Consider the following 19,978-nt stretch of genomic DNA (forward strand, 5'->3'; position numbering starts at 1 on the left):
GTTTAGCCTTAAAAGGTACAAAACTGTCAACAATCTCTCTCTCTCTCTCTCTCTCTCTCTCTCTCTCTCTCTCTCTCTCTCTCTCTCTCTCTCTCTCTCTCTCATGCAGTATATTATAATTTTTGTGAATTTCAATAATACCTAACAAATCGGTTTATGAAAAAATGTGTGAAGAAAACCGTGAGAGATTACAATATAATATTTATTTTTGATAATTTATCAACTTTAACTTGTATTCTGATGATTAAATGTAGAAAGGAGTATGGCCTTCCTGACACTGATTGCTGCAGCTGTACAATTCAAAGAATTGTTTACTGTAATTTTCTTTGACAGTATGTACATTCAATAATGTCAAAGGAAGATGATGGCTAAATAAAAAAAAAAAAAAAAAGAAGGTAAACAGAGTAACCAGAACATATCAACATTAGTGTGGCACCATATTACAAGTAATTAAACCAAATGAGCACTTCATCTCCTCTATGTTCGATATCTAAGAGGCAGTTACATATCAAACACATACACATGTAACAAGAATGGGAATGTGCAACATTCAAAAAAGGTGAAAACTTCATATAAAAACAACTTTCAACTTTTTCCTCGATTAATAAGATGTGTAAGAAAGTTTCTTATTCTAACAACAACAATAACAACAAGCAACAGACACTGCGCTGGGATGTGCAATATCCAAAATTTCTTGTTGGTTTCCTTCAATATGAAAACTACAAGTATCTAAATCATATGGGATACGCCAATTAACACCACCACTAGGTACTGACTAATTAATACAGCCCATGAAAGGCCTTCGGCTCAAGGATTTCTGAGTGACTTACAAAATTCAAATCTACAAAACTTCAGCTTCAGACTGCAATAATCTTACTGGCATCTACCTTGACTTTGATGAACAGTGTATCATCTTTCATGTAGTTCCGCTTCTTAAGTGTTTCATGTGATACAAAACGAGGAAATCCAAATCCAAGAGCATCTGGTTCCTTGCTTGGCCTCTGGAAATTCTTCCACGTAGGATCAGGAACAAAGCTTTCTACGATATTGCAAGCTTTTTCAGGAGTTAGGGCTTGATCATACAGGATGAAAGACACAGTGTGAGAGAAGGGCCATGGTAAAAGGGAGTCATATTCACCTGGTAAAATTTTAATGTATACTGAAACATGGGTACCCTCTCCTGCACCATTACCATTGAGAAAAAGAGTAGCCATCAGTTTGTAGCCATGCTGGCTGGTATAAAATGGTATACTGCATAGTTCATATCCTTCTTTTGCTTTGGCTTCTGCCATTTTCTGAGCATAGTCGGTGATCTTCCACAATAATATACCTGAAGTGTTGAGGGTAAGACTGGCTAGAGTGGAACGAAGTGTAGAAATCTGGTGCTGTTGACGTGACACCAGGCCACACATTAGCACCAGATGGGACTTAGCATTATCCTCCATGTGTTGATCTAGGGAAAATCTGCTTCCCTGAAAGGAGACAAGGTATGCTCTATTTATTAGAAATTTCTCTTTGTTATAAATAGGCAGAATTAGAAGCAGCATTAATTGTGTTTTTGAAGAATTTCTCACAAAAAAGGAACTGATATTAACATCAGTTCCTTTTCTGATGTTAATAATATCATATAATAATAATATTCTGATATTAATATCATATACATCATATATGATTTAGGTTATTATATTAAAGATTCATTTTGTTAAATACAGTCGGACCTCTCTTTAACGAACTTTCATATGGCGATTTTTCCTATGTAGTGAAATTTTTTGATTTCTCCTTGGTCATTACATTGAAAATAGTTTCTGTATAATGAAGAAAATTTCTGTATAAATTATTAAATGATTTCGAGAGACCTGAGTGCGCATTATTTGCACCTCTGGCCTTTAGCCAATAAAGCTAATGATGTAGAAAACAGAAATTAAGATCTAAAGAAATTAATACTTAATGCTTTTATTAAAAATTAACCTCTTTTGCTTTTAAGAGCTAAAACATTCTAAAATTTAGTGGTGCCCCTAAAGTCCTGCAGGTAAAAACTGACCAACCACGATGCGGGACAGAAAAAGATGGATGGTTTTGGGAGAGGACTTTGCCCAGCAGTGGGTCAGCAATGACTAAAAATAAGAAGTAAAACATATACAACCTATACACTACTATACCAAGAAGTTGCACTGGTCAATTGCTATCTGTGTCCGCAGTCATTGGCAAAGATTAAGGCATATTTCCGACACTGACATTGGCTCTGGTCAACCGTTTTCTATTGTAAGCATCCTATTAGAGAATTAGGAGATAGTGATTTTCCGTTATCCCTGAAATTCATCTGTTGTTTCGAAGAAATGAGTCATCCACACTTTTGCTAAATTTCACCTGTCTCTGTTTACATGGTAGGTAAAAGTATTCCCTAAATCGTTTTTGTTTTAGCTGCTGTGGAAAATTTGGTATTCTTGCCAGTAGTGTGCTAACCATTGTGAAAAACTGTTTCGATTTTCAGACTGCTTGAGGAAACGGGACCCAATCGGAAGCACACAAAATTATGCCTGTGTGAATATATAGATGAAGCAGATTTTAAGTGAATGAAGTTGACTGGAGACCAAAATGTGCCAATATCAGTGCCATTAATAAAAGAAAATGCTATGGAGTATGCATCTTTTCTGGACATAAAACATTCCAAGCCAGTTCTGGTTGACTGGACAAATTTAAACAGCACCATGGATTACTCAAAAAAGTTATTTCTGGTGAAAGTAGAGTTGTTATTGAAGAAGACTATACCCATTGGAAAGAAACAGTTTGAAAAAAATTATGGAGGACTGAGAGCCCAAAGACATTCAACATTGATGAAACAGGTCTATATTTTAAATGTTTGCCGAACAAGACACTGACTTTTAAAGGTGATATATGTTTAGGTGGTAAAAATAATGAGGAGGGAATACTGCATAGTTCATACAGTCTTGATTGGTGCAAATATGTCTGATAATAAACAACTGAAGTTTTTGGTAATAGGCAAAGGTAAACAACCCCCAATGTTTCATAGGAGTAAAGTTGTTAGAGTTGGATTACAACTATAACAAAAAATCTTGGATGATAAGTGAAATTTTTGAGAAGTAAATTTTAAATTTTGATAGAAAGATGACGAAGGAAAACAGAAAAATTGCATTTATTGTCGACACCACCCTGCCCACCTTCACTCGGTAATTTCAAAACTTAGAAGTACGAAGCTTGTTTTCTTCCCTCATCTAAACTGCAGCCAGTGGGCCAAGGATTTTAAAATGCACTATCAAATGTACATACTGAAAAAAATTATACTGAGAATAGAAACCAACCTATAGATTCTGTTATAGATTTGTGGGTGTGCATATCAGTGTTGGAAAAAGTGTGGAGTCAAGATGTGATGGAAACAACAATTAAGAATTATTTTGCAAAAGCAGGTTTTGGTTTTGGTAAAATGCTAATTAACAGCGATGAAAAGGATGAACTACTGCAAGACATTGAGCAATCTTGTGAAGAGTTCCAAGCGAGATTTGATCAGTGGTGAAATTGTTCTTGACAAATTTTTAGGAGTCGATAATGATGTAATAGTATCTGAGTGACGCCAACATTTTGGAGTGTATTTAAAGAACTAGTGGCAATATCGACGATGAGTTGGATGAAAATGAGGGCAACAAAGGGAATGAGGGCAATAGCAATAGTAAACCTTCCAAACAAGAAATGTTGGTAGTATTTGAAACTTTGCGTCAAGGCCTTCAATGGAAAGAAAATGTAACAAAATATATATGAGTGTTTAAACAAATGTGAACATTTGAATGGTGTACAGTAGAATCCAGTGAACAACAAAAAATAATTAATTATTTTACGACATAATTGTTAAAAGTACTAATACAGTGTGAGCATCATGCAAGTAGTCATTTCTTAATATGTATGTATTAATAAATTAATTGCTTTAAAATGTTAGAAAATTTATTCATTCCCACTTATTTCTGAATTATTTCTCATCTTTTACTATATTTCTGAATTTACAGTATTTTTCATTGTTGAAAAGGTCATATTTCTTTATAACGACTTTTTTCAAGGGAACGATCGATTTCGTTATATAGAGGTCTGACTGTGTGTGTGTGTGTGTGTGTATATATACATATACATACACTCAATCAAGGTAATATTTCAAATATATTTTTTTTAATCTTAAGAACCATGATAGTTAACAGCTGTTTGTAACAATTTAGTGTCCATCAATGTCTTAACTTTTAATAAAGCCATTTTTTATTATTTACAGTATAAAGTTTTGTTTCCAAAGGTATAAATAAAAATCTTTAATCCATACTAAGTGTATATAAAATATATTCAGAAAAGATTATGGATATTTATGACTGCACAACTTTTGCAGTCATAAATTTTACAGAGTATTCATATAATCTAAAAATGTAAAAGTGTTCTTTTAAAGTGTACCTTAAATTTGCAGCCCATGTCTTTAAAAGCACAGTGAAGGGTTAGAGCAGAGCACTGATCTGTTATATGACTTTCCATCTCCTCTCGAGGAATCTTGACTAATTCACAGCGATTGGGGCATGGCAGTGGATACCGTGGACATTTTCCAGTATGATTCTGAAATAATAATAAAAAATTATACACATATACAGAGTAAGTTTTTTTTATTCATCATATATGCCAGTCCTTAACTGTTTTATTCATCTGAAGAACATAAAATATTTTTTAAAAAGAAAAATTAACACAAACTATATTTAGGAGTTTTGTGAAATTCATGTAACAACAAGTTCAACGTGTCCTTCACATTTATCAATAATGTCCACCTTTCTTATCTACCATGTCTCATCAGTAATCAGGACAGAAGCATTGCAGATCATGTTTCTGCTGATAATCTAATCTAGTTATCTCTTAGATTCCAGAAATTGGCTCTGCTTCAGGGGCTCATGTCTAGTGAGTATGGGCCTTGGCACACCCAGGGTCCTGAGCGGGATATCATTATTCTTATTTTTCTTGTTGATTCCCTTCTACTTCTGACTCTCTCTCTCTCTCTCTCTCTCTCTCTCTCTCTCTCTCTCTCTCTCTCTCTCTCTCTCTCAGGGTAACTCAAAAAAAAATTTTTTTTTTTTTTTTGGCTGGTGCAGAAAAGTCTCAGGCTTCCTTGCACCATATGGCTAATAATAATAATGCATTGCAGTCCAAGTGTGAAGTTGCAAAGAATATGCTCCTATGTTTCTTGTGACACAAAAAATTTCAATTTCAATTGCTTTCTTCAGTGTAGAAATGGTTCGTGGATTCTTCTGAAACACTGTCTTTGAGAAAATCCTGGAGATAAAAATCACATGGGTTTAAATCATTTATCAATGGAAGTAATGCCAGTCCTTTGCCACCATTAGTATCCAGGCAGGCAGGCAGGTGCACACGTGCACACACACCCTTTATTTACAGGAAAACTGAATAACGAGTGCTGAAACCTTTAGCCTTTCAAATTGTCAAGGAAAACCAATAACCTGTATCACAGGACAATGCTCAATGTCGTACTGCTCACATTGTGATGGACTCGGCTGGGGACAGGAGCATTGAAAAGTTGGAGTGACCAGCCCAACACACACACACACCTCAATCATATAGAGAACTTTTGGGATGAATTGGCCTCTGGTTTCCATGGAACACTCTCCACAAGTTTTTCTTTTTTTTTCTGTAAATGTCCTACAATATCTTCCACCATTTGGCATTCAAAGTGGCAACCAGTTCAGCTGTTTTTTTGGCAGTCTCACCTCACATGCACCTGATGATACAATTCATCCCCAAAGTTCTCTGTTTGATTGAGGTCAGAGCTCTGAGCTGGCCAGTCCAACTTTTCAGTGCACATGTTCTCAGCCCAGTCCATCGCAAGCATGTGAGCAGTACGACATGGAGCATTGTCCTATGATACAGGTTATGGGCCTTCCTTGACATGCTTCCACAGTATAGGTAATGCATTGTCTAGGATGTCTAGATAGACCTCAGTATTTATAGTTTTGTTTAAAAACAACCAATGGTTCCAGGCCATGTTCATTCTGTCTCTCTCTCTCTCTCTGTCTGTCTGTCTGTCAGGTAGCTTTCTCCAGGCATCCAACATAAACAGGCATGACTGGCAGACCATGTATAATAAGACATCACTCCAAAGCACAACTTTCCATTGGACTACACTCCAAGAATGATGGATCTCACAACAAACTTGATGATATCGGGCATTAGTGGGATGATTAGTAGTTTGTGAGCATAGTGTTTACTGTCTTGCAGTACTGCTTTGTGGACTCCACACTCCTCTTGTCTCCTCAAACTTTTTCTTACTCAATAGCAATGTTTGCTTCTTCAACGTGGAAGAAGCAATAACAATCTTCCCAGAGCCATTATAAAAGAATCGCCACTAGAACTCATTTCGATACTTGTGCTTCAACACAAAATGCAACTGTCCCTTTAGTACAGACAAACAGAAAAATCAATTAAAAATCTGTCACCATTTGATAAAATTCATGGGACTTCTGTCTCCTTAGTGTAAACTAAGGAGACAAAAGAAGACATTGGTCCTTGAGGTTGTCACAGACATTCCCTCAGATATGCCAGACAAGCTGTACTTGCTACCTGGGAGTCTGAAAGGCTAATCAAACTGATATTTGCGTGACACTCAAGTCAAGTGGACCCAATTTTGGCGAAGTCCGGATGGGATGTGACAGCCAAATCCTCTGCTTGCACCTTCACAATGGTGGGACTGTTAGTAATCCTGGGTATAACCTCCATGCACAAGTACGTGGTGGATGACCACAAAGTGTGAACTAACGTAATGAGGGGACGAGGTGTGGTGCCCACACCACGTGGAGGAATGCCGCCCTTCTATGTTACCAGGCAGTAGATGACTCATCAACCGGTGCAATACCACCGCTTTGCTTATTGAAGGCTTGAGGTGGTGGAACCCATGTTTAGTCTCTAGAGCTAAGTTCCAGCCAACCCTTCCCTATCTCTTCCATCATGCAGTATGATTGATGACTTTTGAGGTTATGATGAACATTGTGTCGAGATCCAATATTCCTTACATTTCGAGGGTACAGCTCTTAAACGGTGTTCACAGGCCAGCCGCTAGTTAGTACACTGGACAGAACCTATTGGTAACTCTCTAGGAGGCTTCTGGATCAGGTAGTGTATAATCTTGCTGCCTCTACTGTGCCAGATGGTGACTGGAGGGAGTATAAGTAGTGTGTATGCGGGGAGCATTGTCGAGGCCATGTGGTGTCAAGGATCTGGGTATATTCTTACCGTGTGTATGCCATATCCACAAATTTCATTACTTCATACAGCATGTCCCACCCACTTTTTCTTACTATTGAATACACCATGAATTGTCAAACTAATACAGCAAGCTTATCTGCGAAAAGATCTAAACCTCCCAAGCACTTCCTAATTCATTTCACAAATATACGTGGTCTCAATTCTAATCTCAACGATGTCAATTTCCACTTGCAGTCTGCCAAACCCCATGTACTTTTTCTGACAGAATCTCAGTTATTGGTTGATTCAATTACTGCTCATCTCAGATGCCCAAATTATTCGCTGTATGATTCCTTTCGCCTCAAAGGTGGTACTTATGCATATGTCTGTTCTGATATTCCCTGTCAGAGACTTGGAAATTTGGAATCTCCTCTGGCTTAAAATCTCTCTACCTCATTGTATCAAATCCATCTGTTGTCTCTACCATTCTCCCAACTTCACTAATCACTTGGAGCTCTTTGACTTCCTCTCTTTGCAACTTGACTTTCTCCAGTCCAACTTTCCTAACAGTGAGGTAATTTTCCTTGGTGATTTTAATGTTCACAACTCCAGCTGGCTTCCGTTTTCTAGTCACACTGACCCAGCTGGTCGAGATTCTGAGGCTTTTGCAATTACTAATGACCTTGCACAGATTGTTCATTTACTTACAAGAATACCGGACAATTCTAATCATACAGCCAACACGCTTGATCTTTTTCTCACAAACAACCCTTCTAAGTACACAGTCGAAGTGAGAGGTCCTTTAGGCACTTCACGTCACAACTTGGTGATTGTCTCTTCTCCAATGGAGCCTTTATCTCATGGTTATTCCCAACCTCGTTTTGTTTGGCATTACAAGAATGCAAAATGGGATGACCTGCGAGATTTCTTTTCTTCTTTTCCTTGGTCGGATTACTGTTTCAAAACTTCTGATGTCAATGTTTGCTCAGATCGTGTCAGTGAAATTATTCTTGCAGGAATGGAATCCCTTATCCCACACTCCACTTTAAAATCTCGTCCTTTATCTAAATCTTGGTTTTCCAATAAATGTGCTAAGGCTGTTCAAGAGAAGAATGTTGAATATCGTAATTGGCTTGTTTCTAATTCTTCAGTTTCGTTTTCTGCCACACCAAAGCTCGCAACAATTGTAAAGCAGTTATTAATCAGTCAAAACTAGAGTGTGAACAGGCTAAGAGTAGAAAACTTACTTCTTGCCCTAACGATAGCCAAGCATTCTGGTCTCTTCCCAAAGCTATTGGCCACAACTTTTGCCCATCTCTGCTCCCACCTCTGTCCAAACTAGATGATTCTGTTGTCACTTTAGCCAAGTATAAAGCTGACCTGCTAGCATCCCATTTTTCTTCGAGCTCATGTATTAATGATCTTGGTAAAACACCTCCCACCATTCCCAACACGCTCCATTCAATGCCTCCTGTGGTCTTCCATCAAAAGGATGTCAGAAGGATTTTGACGAATCTTGATGCTAAGAAAGCTCCAGGTCCCGATGGTATTTCTCCACTTGTTCTCAAAACCTATGCTCCTGAACTTACTCCTAATTCTTTGCCGCCTTTTTTCACTTTCTTATTCCAAAGGTGTTTTTCCTTCTGCTTGGAAATTTGCTCATATCCAGCCAGTTCCTAAAAAGGGTGACAAATCCCTCCCATCCAATTATCGTCCCATTGCAATTACTTCTACTCTTTCTAAAGTAATGGAGAAATCAATTAACCGCCAACTCTTAAACTACCTAGAAACCTTCCGTCTGATCAACGATCGCCAGTATGGATTCCGTCAGTGTCGATCCACTGGTGATATTCTGGCTTATGTTACCCATTTATGGACTAATTCAATGGAAAGGTTCGGTGAAACACAAGTAGTTGCTCTTGACATCGCAAAGGCTTTCGATCATGTTTGACATAAAGGTCTTCTAAACAAGCTTCCATCTTATGGTTTGCCAACTGTTTTTAGTAATTGGTTATCCAGTTTTCTTTCTGATCGCTCACTGAGGGTGATGGTAGAGGGCTCTTTGTCTTCTAACTTCTCCACTAATGCCAGTGTCGCCCAAAGTTCAGTTCTTTCTTCCACTCTTTTGCTCTTGTATATTAATGACTTTCTTCCATTGACTGGAAATCCTATCCATAGTTTTGCCGATGATAGCACATTCCATTCTACTTTTCTATTTTGAGAAACCTTGCCCTGCTCAATCAGCTTCAACTTCTCAAAAATCTGCTACCAATTCCTTAAATGCCGATCTTCAGGTAATTCTCCAGTGGGGCAAAGACAACTTAGTTGATTTCAACCCTTCTAAAACTCAGTCTTGTCTTACATCTCGCAAAAAGCATTCTTCTGCTTCTGTGCTTATCTTTGGAGACATTCCGATTTCTAGGCAAAAGGATATATCTCTTTTGGGGATTACCCTGATTTCTAATCTCTCTTGGCACAAGCACATTACAAATATTGCTTCCTCTTCATCTAAAAAACTTGGTTTTCTCTTTCGCTCTCGGCATTACTTTTCTTCCAAACAGCTGCTCACTCTGTATAAATTGCAAATCCGCCCTGCCATGGAATATTGTTCCCACATCTGGGGTGGTGCCCCGAAAACCTCTCTCAGGCTTCTTGATTCCATTCAGAAGAGGGCAGTTAGGTTAATTAATGATCCATCTCTAACAGTCTCTCCACTCGCTGTCTAATAGATGTACTGTTTCTGCTGCATGCGTCTTCTACAGATACTTCCATGGGCACTGTTCTTCTGAATTGGCTTCTACAATTCCGGCTCTCTCTCTCTCTCTCTCTCTCTCTCTCTTTTTCAAAACAGTCCGAACATGTGCTGCCACCAGGAAACATCCATTTACTGTCCAACTTCAAACTCACAGAACCAACTTTTCATCTTTCTCGTTTATTCATTCAACTGCCATTTTCTGGAACAACCTTCCTTCACACGTATTTCCGGAAAATTACAATCTACAGAAGTTCAAGTTCAATGTCAACAAATATTTTCTTTCGTCTTCTCGACCTCCAACCCAAACACGGTACTAAGTACTATCGGTTCTAATACCTCTCTTGTTTGGGATTTACATTAAAAAAACATAAAAAACTAGTGTCTTCGTTTTGTTGGCTATTAAAGCTGCCAAATAGGACACAAAAATCACTATCGCTGTTTTGCAGTTCTGGTGTGAATGTGGCCAAAGATTCTCTGGTGGGGGAAAACTCTGTCACCAAAGCTTGCCGGGGAGGGCAAAATAAACACAAAAACAACAGAACAGATGTTATTGTTGGAAAGGTGTACTGGAAAGATAGTGTGAGTAGGGGAGTATAGGTGAAGATAAAGAAGGTGGATGGTAGAGAGACTTCCAACTGGAAAGCAGAAGTTGCAGGGATAGAGAGGTACCCCTGTGGTCCATCTCCCACAGGGGGGACTGTTAAGAACAGTGGCAGATTTGAGGTGGTAGGATCCACCAGGCGAAATGTTTTAATGGGAGGTGAGCTTTGAAAGGGAAGTAAAATCATATTGTCAGAGTGCTGTACGTAAGAGGAAGATCACACTGTGGGTGCACAGTGCAATGTGGTAAGAAATCCCACATGGGCCAGACCAGCTGCAGCTAGAGTCAGCAGATGTAATGCCATGCCTCTAAAGAGGGGAGGCATAAAGTGAGTGGGAAAGTTGATCCCCCACAGCAAGGGAAACCTATTTAGGAGGGGCTTGTCAGAACACCATACATTTTACACACATTCTGATCACTTACCTGTCATACTTATCACTTACATGACACTTTTTTTTTAATGCTTAACATATGTTTAAAGGAAAACAACAGATTAAAATGACATTTCTTTCTCCCACTCATTTGCCACATTACATCCATCAACCAGACATGACACAATCATCACCTAAATATGAACAGCATGTATATACACATACATACTTTTTCTTTAACTGGTCACAAGCATTCACTCAGCTATCACACAGCTTACACATATGACTTCGCATCCTTACAACTTAACCGATAGGGTTGAGAAATTTCTCTCTCTCTCTTTTCTTATACGAGAGGGTATCAAAAAGTTCATATCCTTACCTAGAAATAATAGCCCTAGAGAGGTGAAACTTCACAGGAACTTTAATCCTTTTCTATGTTACTCTCCATGTATAGTATCAAATTTCTCCCATCTATGGATCAGTTTTTTAATGCCTTGATCATAGAGTCCACACTTTTTGCATGAAACCATGATTCCACTTTATTGATGACTTCCTGAGATGAATCAAAGCGGCATCCACACAATGGTTTCTTCATTGTGCACTCAGCATTCGTCATTTGTCACCAACTGATCAAAAAATGTTCTCAACATCTGCATTACACAAATCCAACAGTTGGCGAGAACATTGCATTCGACATTGCTTCTGGAAAGGCATCAGCAATCTTGGAACCCATTGTGACGAGACCTTAGACATGTGCAGTTGGTCAAGTAAAATGCTGTGGGAAGACCCATAACTAATCCCTACTGAATTTGTAATGAAATGAATGTGTTACACGTCTGTGATAATTCTCTTGGCTCGTCAAAGATACTTGCACAACTGCACTGGAATTACTGTTTCCACTTTTTTACAGTGCCATAGGATGGACAATTCTGCCCATATACAACTTTAATTTCTTTGTCAATTTCTTGAGCTTACTTGTCCTGTACATGCAGGAACTTGATCACTGCTCGATACTCCCCATTGTCAACCATAGCATCCTTCCTCAGATTCTGGGCTCCACCTCTAGTTATACCACACATGTTTATACCACTCAGTACAGTACCCTGATTAGGGCATGGACAGACTTTTTTTTTTTTTTTTTTTTTTTGCAAGCAAGTTAAGTGGACTCATTTCCCATCCAGCACAAACACACATTTATACTTACCCTCACACACACTGTTAGATATGTATACGCACATAAACATATATACATACATTCACACACATTTATAAATACAGGGGCTCACATACATACTTGCACTCACTCACTCACACGCACGCATGCACACACAAAGTTATGTCCTCATATGCACATACACATGTTAATACTCATGTACTTGCATACAATCTAGTGCCTAAGTTTATACAAGTATATCAGGACACATTCATTCACATAAATATTTATACACATATGCATGAACGTATAGGGGAGATAAAGATATGTTCTTCCATTAAATTATTGATGTTTACACATTCTGTCACATCAAGGTATGAGGACACAATAATTTACAGTGGGGGATTATACATTCTTGCTGGGGAAAACACTTGTACCCAAACACTGTGTGGAAACAGAAGCTCTTGCTCACATCCAGCAATGTGGATGTGAGTGAGAGCTCCAGCCTAACAAACTTTCAATACACATACAAACCGATATCCATGGCCAAGTTCACTGGAACATAGCCAGAGCAAACATACACTCATGTATACCCAAAAACATGCTCACATCATATACAATATACCTACTGATTCACATAAACATAGATATTACATTTAACATATATACAGTTTCTTTCTATCTTTCTTTCTTTCTATCATGTCTATCTTTCTATCTATCATGTATTTGGGTGTAAAACACATTCTGACAGGCTGATCTTATTTAGGTTTGACTATATTGTGGTTTGTCATGGTTCAGATAGTCATGATTTTCTAAGTGGGGGGGGGGGTGTCACAGTTTGGGTGGTCATAATTTCTCCTTGCAAGGCCAGCCAGATATTTCTTGGGACCAAGTGCAAACATTGAATGTAGTGGCTCTTATTATTATTAGTAGTATATTTTTCCTTCCTGTGGCATAATAGCCCATGGTGGACCAAGGCTAACCTTTAAGTACTCGCAGTAGCCTAGTGCACAGGCCGTTTTTCATAGGTATTCATCTGGGGAGAAGGATCACAAAAAAACTCCAGTCAGAGTCGCTGGCCTGGCATTGAACCTGCGATCTCAGATGGTATTATTATTGTTGTTTATTATTATAGGTATAGATTTTTGAAGAATGAGGTACTGAATAAAAAGTAAATACAATAATTTATAATTATTTTACAGGCAATCCTTGTATAACACGGTACTTCTACAACATGGTTTCCCTCTAACACGATTGATAAATTACATGCTGCTGAAGTGATGGAGGCATGCAAACATTTTTCAATTGTGGACTGTATCAGAATCATAGCTTTATTGCTCAAAGAAGTAAAACTGTCAACATTAAATGCGTGTTGGAAAAATGTATGGCCAGAGTCAGTTCATTCAGGAAATATGGTCGAACCGGCAGAAAACAGAATCGGTGCGATAATAGAACTTGCTAAGATGATAGGAGGGGAAAGTTTTGATGATATGACTACTTAAGACATTCACGAATTATTGGTAGAAAAGGATGCTGGTGAAGCGGATTTGGTGGAAATGGCATCGGAGGTAAACCAAATCAATTCAGAGGAAGACAAATGAAAATTCTGAAGTTCCAAATTTTACACTAAAAAGCATGTGGGAAGGCATAAACTTAGCAATTATAATCTTATTTTTTGATCTAACACTGAAAGGTACACAAAGTTCAAAAGGGAGCTTCAAACATGTTTAGCTACACACCATGAAATTTCCAAAGATTTATCAAGCAAAAGTAAACAAATCCAGATTACTGATTTTTTAAAGAGAGAAAAAGATACACAAAATCTACATGCTGCAGAAGAAATTTCAGAAGGTGATATCCTGCAACAGACAAAACACTCTTTTGATTGTGCTTAGCAAAGATGAAGAGGAAGAAAATTAAATGAACGTACATTATCTGACATATATGTATCACAGTTTTTAAGGTAAGATGTTCAGTTATTACTATTTAAGTTACCACTATTATAAAAATAAAGTTAAAATGTTTACTTATTACTATTATAAAAATAAAGTTAAAATATTTAGTTACTATTACTATTATAAAAATAACAGTAATAACTACCATCTTGGTGTTAAATGTTTTGGCGTTAAATCCCTTACATGTTTTTGTAATATATGCCAGTGTGATGTTAATGCAACAAATACAGTGTAAATTTTTTGCAAAATACTAAAGAAAGTAACTGCTATTATTGACGAATTTGCTATATTCCCAAGAAATAAATTGATGTTATGAAATGCACAAGCAGTATACGATTCTTTGGGATTTTCTTTTGAAAAATATGCCTGGACACCTTGATAAGCACCTGTCATGTTAATGCCACTGTCATAGCGTTGGCATTGACAATTGGATAATTCTATTCCTAATTCATTCAAAAGTAATTTAACCCTTTCTGACAATCCTCTTCCTGTTGTGTCATGTACTTCCAAAAAAAGTAATAAAATGCTCCCAAATATCAATGTCGCTATTGTTAGATTCACTAATCTAAACAAATCTCAAACTAACTGACAATTGTTCTGTGTGATTTACACCTGGTGTGCAGTCAAGTAATACAGAACAGTATTTTGCATTCTTCACAAATTTTACTACTTTTTGTTGTACCTCACTCCCCATGGAATTGATTAATTCAATTTCGATAATATGAGATAAATAGGTATTATATTTTTGTCCAATTTTATTCTTTTCTGAAAAAAGATTTAAATGGTCTTTTAGAATTGGATTGAATTTTGCAATACGCTCAATGAGGTCTAAAAATTTTCTATTATGGGGTGGGTAGAGAGTATCCTCAAAATGCTAAATTATGTTCAGCTAAATATAGTGTTGCAGCAATTATACGCTGAAACACACTGCACCGTCACTCTCTGGAGAAATTTTTCATGTGCTGCATCAATTGTACTTCCCGATTTTAAATTTCTCTTCATTTGCAACCAAATATACATGCTTTCTAAATGCTTAGGAGCAAGTTCATGTATTTTAAACTTTTGACATAATGTTTGGAAAAGGAACTTTTCTTCTGATCAGTAGAAAAGTGATCAATCTTCACTTGTACTGGACCATGCTCAACTGTTAATGTTTTCATCTCAACATTTAAATATTTCAGCCATGTAGCTGGATCCTCAACATTGAATAGCACTTTCATTGATTTGCTTCAGGATTGAAGAGATTCCTTTTCCATCTACAGCAGATGCCCTCTCAATCGGTGGATAAGTTAATAAATTTTCATAATCCTCCTGCTGTTCATTAATTTCCACGATGTTTTTTTTTTTTTTTTTTGTTGGAATGCTCATTGCTTTTATTGGATTCACAGAAAATTTCTTCATCTTCCTTTTCTGTTAACCTGCTTTATTTGAATTTGAAGAGATGGTGGTAGGATCGATATCACTTTTTATATATTTAAAAAGAGCATCTCGTTGTTGTCTTGCAGTCTGCTCTTTATGCAATTTTCTTTTTAGTTTTTCATTTACACTTATATATTTTCTGTTTCAATCTCACTGTCGGCTTGTCATGATGTATCTTCAATCTAATTTTAAATAAAAATATTAATATTTATTTAGCATTCTTAATAAACGTACATACGTGGTAAAAAAATTAAAAATACTAAATAGAATAAATGCACAAGGCATAATAAGGCTACGGATTGGTAATTTATCATCAGTGATATATCACCATATTTTTCCGTAGTAGTATAAAAACTACAGAAGTAGTGTAAATGTCATCGATTTAATTGTCTCTCATATTGTGACTATTTTCACAATGAGTTAACATGTATTGCACTACCTCGAATAAATAACGCTTCACCAATGGAGAAGACTATTGTTACTTATTCTCAGGGGATACTGCCACCCAGACAGCACCGTTTCAAGGCTTGTTGGCCTATCGTTGGTGGGTGGGTAGGTACCTTGGTCTTGCAACCATGCTAACCCAGTTGTAAAGTATAACTCCACAATATGCCCTCACTGATATCAAGGGCATTTAATTTAAATAATCATTATTCTAAATACGTGATCAATTAAAAACTTCCAATCTTAAAGTGTTTCTTTAGGCAGATTAACTGCAGCAATTTAGAGTTCACTAAACAACTTAGAGCAGGTCAACTTAGATATAGCATTTATGTAATACTGAACGACTTCATTCCAGTCTGTGTTTGTGATAAACACAGACTGGAATGAAGTGTCACAGAATGTTTGTGATAAATTGTTTGTAAAAAATCATTAAAATAACAGTATTGCCATTCTATAAAATTAAAAATGAAAGGAAAATTAGAAAATAAGCTACTTCTTCAAAGGAGTCTTTCAAAGTTGTATATTTTAACAGAAATAGTGCTCAGTACCTGTCTCAACAATATGATATTTGATTATGCATAAAGTGAATAATTAACCAAACAGTACCAAAACTTTTGAAACTGAAAATTTTATTAATAAGGAATTCAAGTTTGGTCTTCCAGCACAAGTGATGCAGATGAAAAGTTCAACATTTGGATATATACTAAATCATCAGATATGACAGTACAGCACCCTTAACCCTCTATTATTGAAAGAACCAAACAATGTTAACTATCAAAATAGTACTCCAATTAATCATATTAACAATTACACTACATATTTGCTATTTCTAAAATCACAGTTCTTGTGCTTATACGAATCAAACTTCACCTCGATATATACTGCTCCTCTCTTTACATGAAGACAATGTATTTTCAGAAGATGTTCTATTCTTCCAATTTATGCTCTGAAGAAGAAAGGAATATGTAATATTCTGAAAAGCATTCCATCAGCAGTTCCAAGATGTTCATTTTCACATAAATTGAAGAATTACTTTTCTGACAGTCTCATGGGCTGAAGTAAGTTACTGGAGTTGCTGAGCTCACTTAGCCTAAAAAAATTCATATTACTTAATTTGTCTGAGAAGGAAGATATTGATTAACACTGATATCAATATAAGGGACTTCAAACACCTTTGAGAGATACTGGTGAGTCTTTGCGCTATCTGAGATGAGAAAAGTAGTAAAATGTTAATGGGATATGTCAAATGAAGATAAATACGTAATGTCATAAAAGGATAAAGCCTATTTAATTTTCTATCTCAATAATGCAAAAGGAAACTGTCTGAAAACTTTATAAGTGTCATATCATAAAAAGTCCAAAGTGGTTACCATTAAAGTTCTTTTTGAAATGAGAAGTAAACCTTAATTTCATACTGCCACCATTTCTTGGTTCCATCATCTCTACGTGGAAAGGAACAAAAGGGGGAAGGGATGATATGAATTTAAAATCAAAAAACCAAAACAAAATGCAGTTTCCTCATAAACATGCCTTTCATCAGAAAGGGTTTACATATTTGGAATGTAACAGCTAAATAATATCTGACTACCATTCAATGGCCATTTTTATCATATCAAAATACAAGGATGAATCTTGTGTTACTTATTTCATGTGAGGATTGCAGAAATATGTAACTGTAATATAATAGGAAAACTGATATACGTTCAATAGATCCTTTACTGAAATAGAAAAGCTACATGAAAAATTTGGAAAGAATGTGAATAAATGGAATTAAGCAATATTTTATCTGTTTGAAAGGTGAAGTCAAAGCTCACCTGTAGTGTGTCAAAGACAAACTCTTTCTGACAGTAGCGACATGGAATGAGACGTTTAGAGCATTCATTCATCCTGTGATTATTCATAAACCTCCTCTGGATCTTGACACCACACTTATTTTCGCAGTAGATTGGCTCAAACTGGCAACTACCCGTGTGACCCTAGGAAGAAGAAGAAGGTGGAAATAGTTTAGGATTACATAAGAAAGTAGGGAATTTTATCATCTTCAGACCTTTATGTTTATTGCTCTTACACCTCCCAACAATGTGAAATGAGCTTTAACATTTATTTTCTGTTCATTACCCAAAAAGAATGAATCCTAAATGCAACCACTGAAGGTGTTAACTTAGCTTTTGTTAACACAGTTCAGGTGACAACAAAAAAGAATTAACATTTTCTACTACAAAAAGGCAGTCCAGTTTCTAGGGTAAAAATTATAAAAAAAAAAAAAAAAAAAAAAAAATCGCTTCAAGTCAAGGCAACTAAAATTTGCTTTAGTATTTTTTAAACTTCAAGTTGCATAATTCTTTCATAAATTATCCCACCACTTGTACATTTAGTTTTTTGGCTGCTCATTTTAATATAGAGTATTTGAAGAGAATCTCAATTTTTTTCTGTGCAAATGGACATTTTAGTGATGTTTCTAAAGCAAAGAGTACATGCAAAATGTTAGTCTTTAATAGAGCACAAAAAAGAATATTCAGAAAATCTGGTGACAAAAAATACTTCCAGTGCTGTATACACAACAAATAATCAACTTCTAAGAAAGCTACAAAGTTATTAATTTCAGTTTCAAATATATAATTAAAACAAATCATTTTCTGGTGGAAATATACAGGGTGTTTCATAACATGTGGGTAATATTTTCAAGATTGAATCAACTCCCAAAAACAATGAAAAAAAAAAAAAAATACCCTTTTGTATTTCAGAAATTATTCATTGAAAACTGGCTGTTGGTCTCTGGGTACACAAACCACATTACAACAGCTTAGGTCAGCAGGCAAGTACTAAATTTTCTGGCTATTTTACTGTTCGTAATCAAAACTTCTTACCATAAAATCAGTTCTAACTGAAGTTCAACAAAAAAAAAAAAAAAAAAAAATCCAACCCATATAAGTTTTGTGTTATTAAGTGATAGTGTCCATTTTATGTAAAAGTGGAGGCTTATCCAAACCAAGAAATAAGAGACAATCATCAATGCATGGAATTGCTAGCTGCAGCTGGTCACAACAAAATGTCTGCATGCATACACGTATGAAGACAAATATTTAGCATTAGCATTAGTAGAGGCATATGATACAAGAACACAAGCTTATACAGCATCAGCCAAAAAAATAAAATAAAAAACCCTTCCTATTTCACCCACCAATTCATTCCAAAAGTTTGACTAGTTCTGCCTTGAATTTATATAAGCTGTCAACTTCCACAACAACAGATGGAAGCTTGTTCCAGCAATCAATCACCCACTGGCTAAAGGCAAATTTCCACATATCTATTCTACAACTGGCTTTCCTTAATTTTGAATTTATGCCCCCTCTCAGGTGTGCAATCTGAGCAAGAGGAAGAATCCCATCAGCATTCAGCTTACTCAAACCATTCAAGGCCTTGTATACCTCACTCAGATCACTTTGCAGGTGCCTAATCTCCAGACCTGCAATTTGCAGAACTTAATGCTTTCTTGGAAAACTCTTTGTTCCACTCACCAATCTCATTGCTCTCCTTTTTACTCATTCCAGCAGCTCTACATCGTTCCTAAAATGAGGCTCAGAGACTTATATGCAGCACTCAAAGTGTGGCCTGACCATTGCCTTATACAAAGGGATAATCACCTCCTTATTCTTGCTAACAAGATTCCTGTATATTATTGACAAGACTCCATGAGCTACTCTTGCAGCCTGTGCCTGTATGCACTGCCCAGAAAACTTCATATCTGACTGCACAATTAGCCCCAGGTATTTTTCATTTTCCTACAGTTATTGCTACCTATATGCAGTACTTTGAATTTGTCAATGTTAAACTTCAGTTGCCACTTCTCAGCCCATCTGCTCAACTTTTCTAGAACCTGTTGCAGTAGCGTATTGTCATTACTGTCATTAACAACCTTTGTATCATTTGCAGACTTGAACATTAAGCCTGATATACCATCATCAGTATCATTAATGAATTCAGAAAACAACAATGGGTCCAACATCGAACCCTGGGGAACTCCACTAATAACATTATTCCACTAAAAGCAGT

The 19,978-nt window shown here is 36.4% G+C and overlaps 1 protein-coding gene across 2 annotated transcripts in view; it reads right to left on the minus strand.

Moving 5' to 3' along the window:
- Window positions 1–383: 383 nt before the first annotated feature.
- The window catches only part of Traf4 (TNF receptor associated factor 4), a 499,848-nt gene continuing 480,253 nt past the window's right edge, over window positions 384–19,978 (minus strand). Inside the window, exons 5-7 of one of the 2 annotated variants that reach the window (XM_090373611.1) lie at window positions 17,740–17,901; window positions 4,444–4,599; window positions 384–1,472 (exon numbers count right to left, since the gene is read on the minus strand). In XM_090373611.1, the coding sequence (XP_090229737.1) occupies window positions 858–1,472; window positions 4,444–4,599; window positions 17,740–17,901 (933 nt within the window). In that variant the 3' untranslated portion in view covers window positions 384–857. The remainder of the gene's footprint in view (window positions 1,473–4,443; window positions 4,600–17,739; window positions 17,902–19,978) is intronic. The other variant, XM_090373613.1, reaches the window with a different exon arrangement.

The sequence above is a fragment of the Mastigoproctus giganteus genome, chromosome 5 (assembly GCF_048544385.1).
Source record: "Mastigoproctus giganteus isolate SK-2022 chromosome 5, ASM4854438v1, whole genome shotgun sequence".
Lineage (NCBI taxonomy): Eukaryota > Metazoa > Arthropoda > Arachnida > Uropygi > Thelyphonidae > Mastigoproctus > Mastigoproctus giganteus.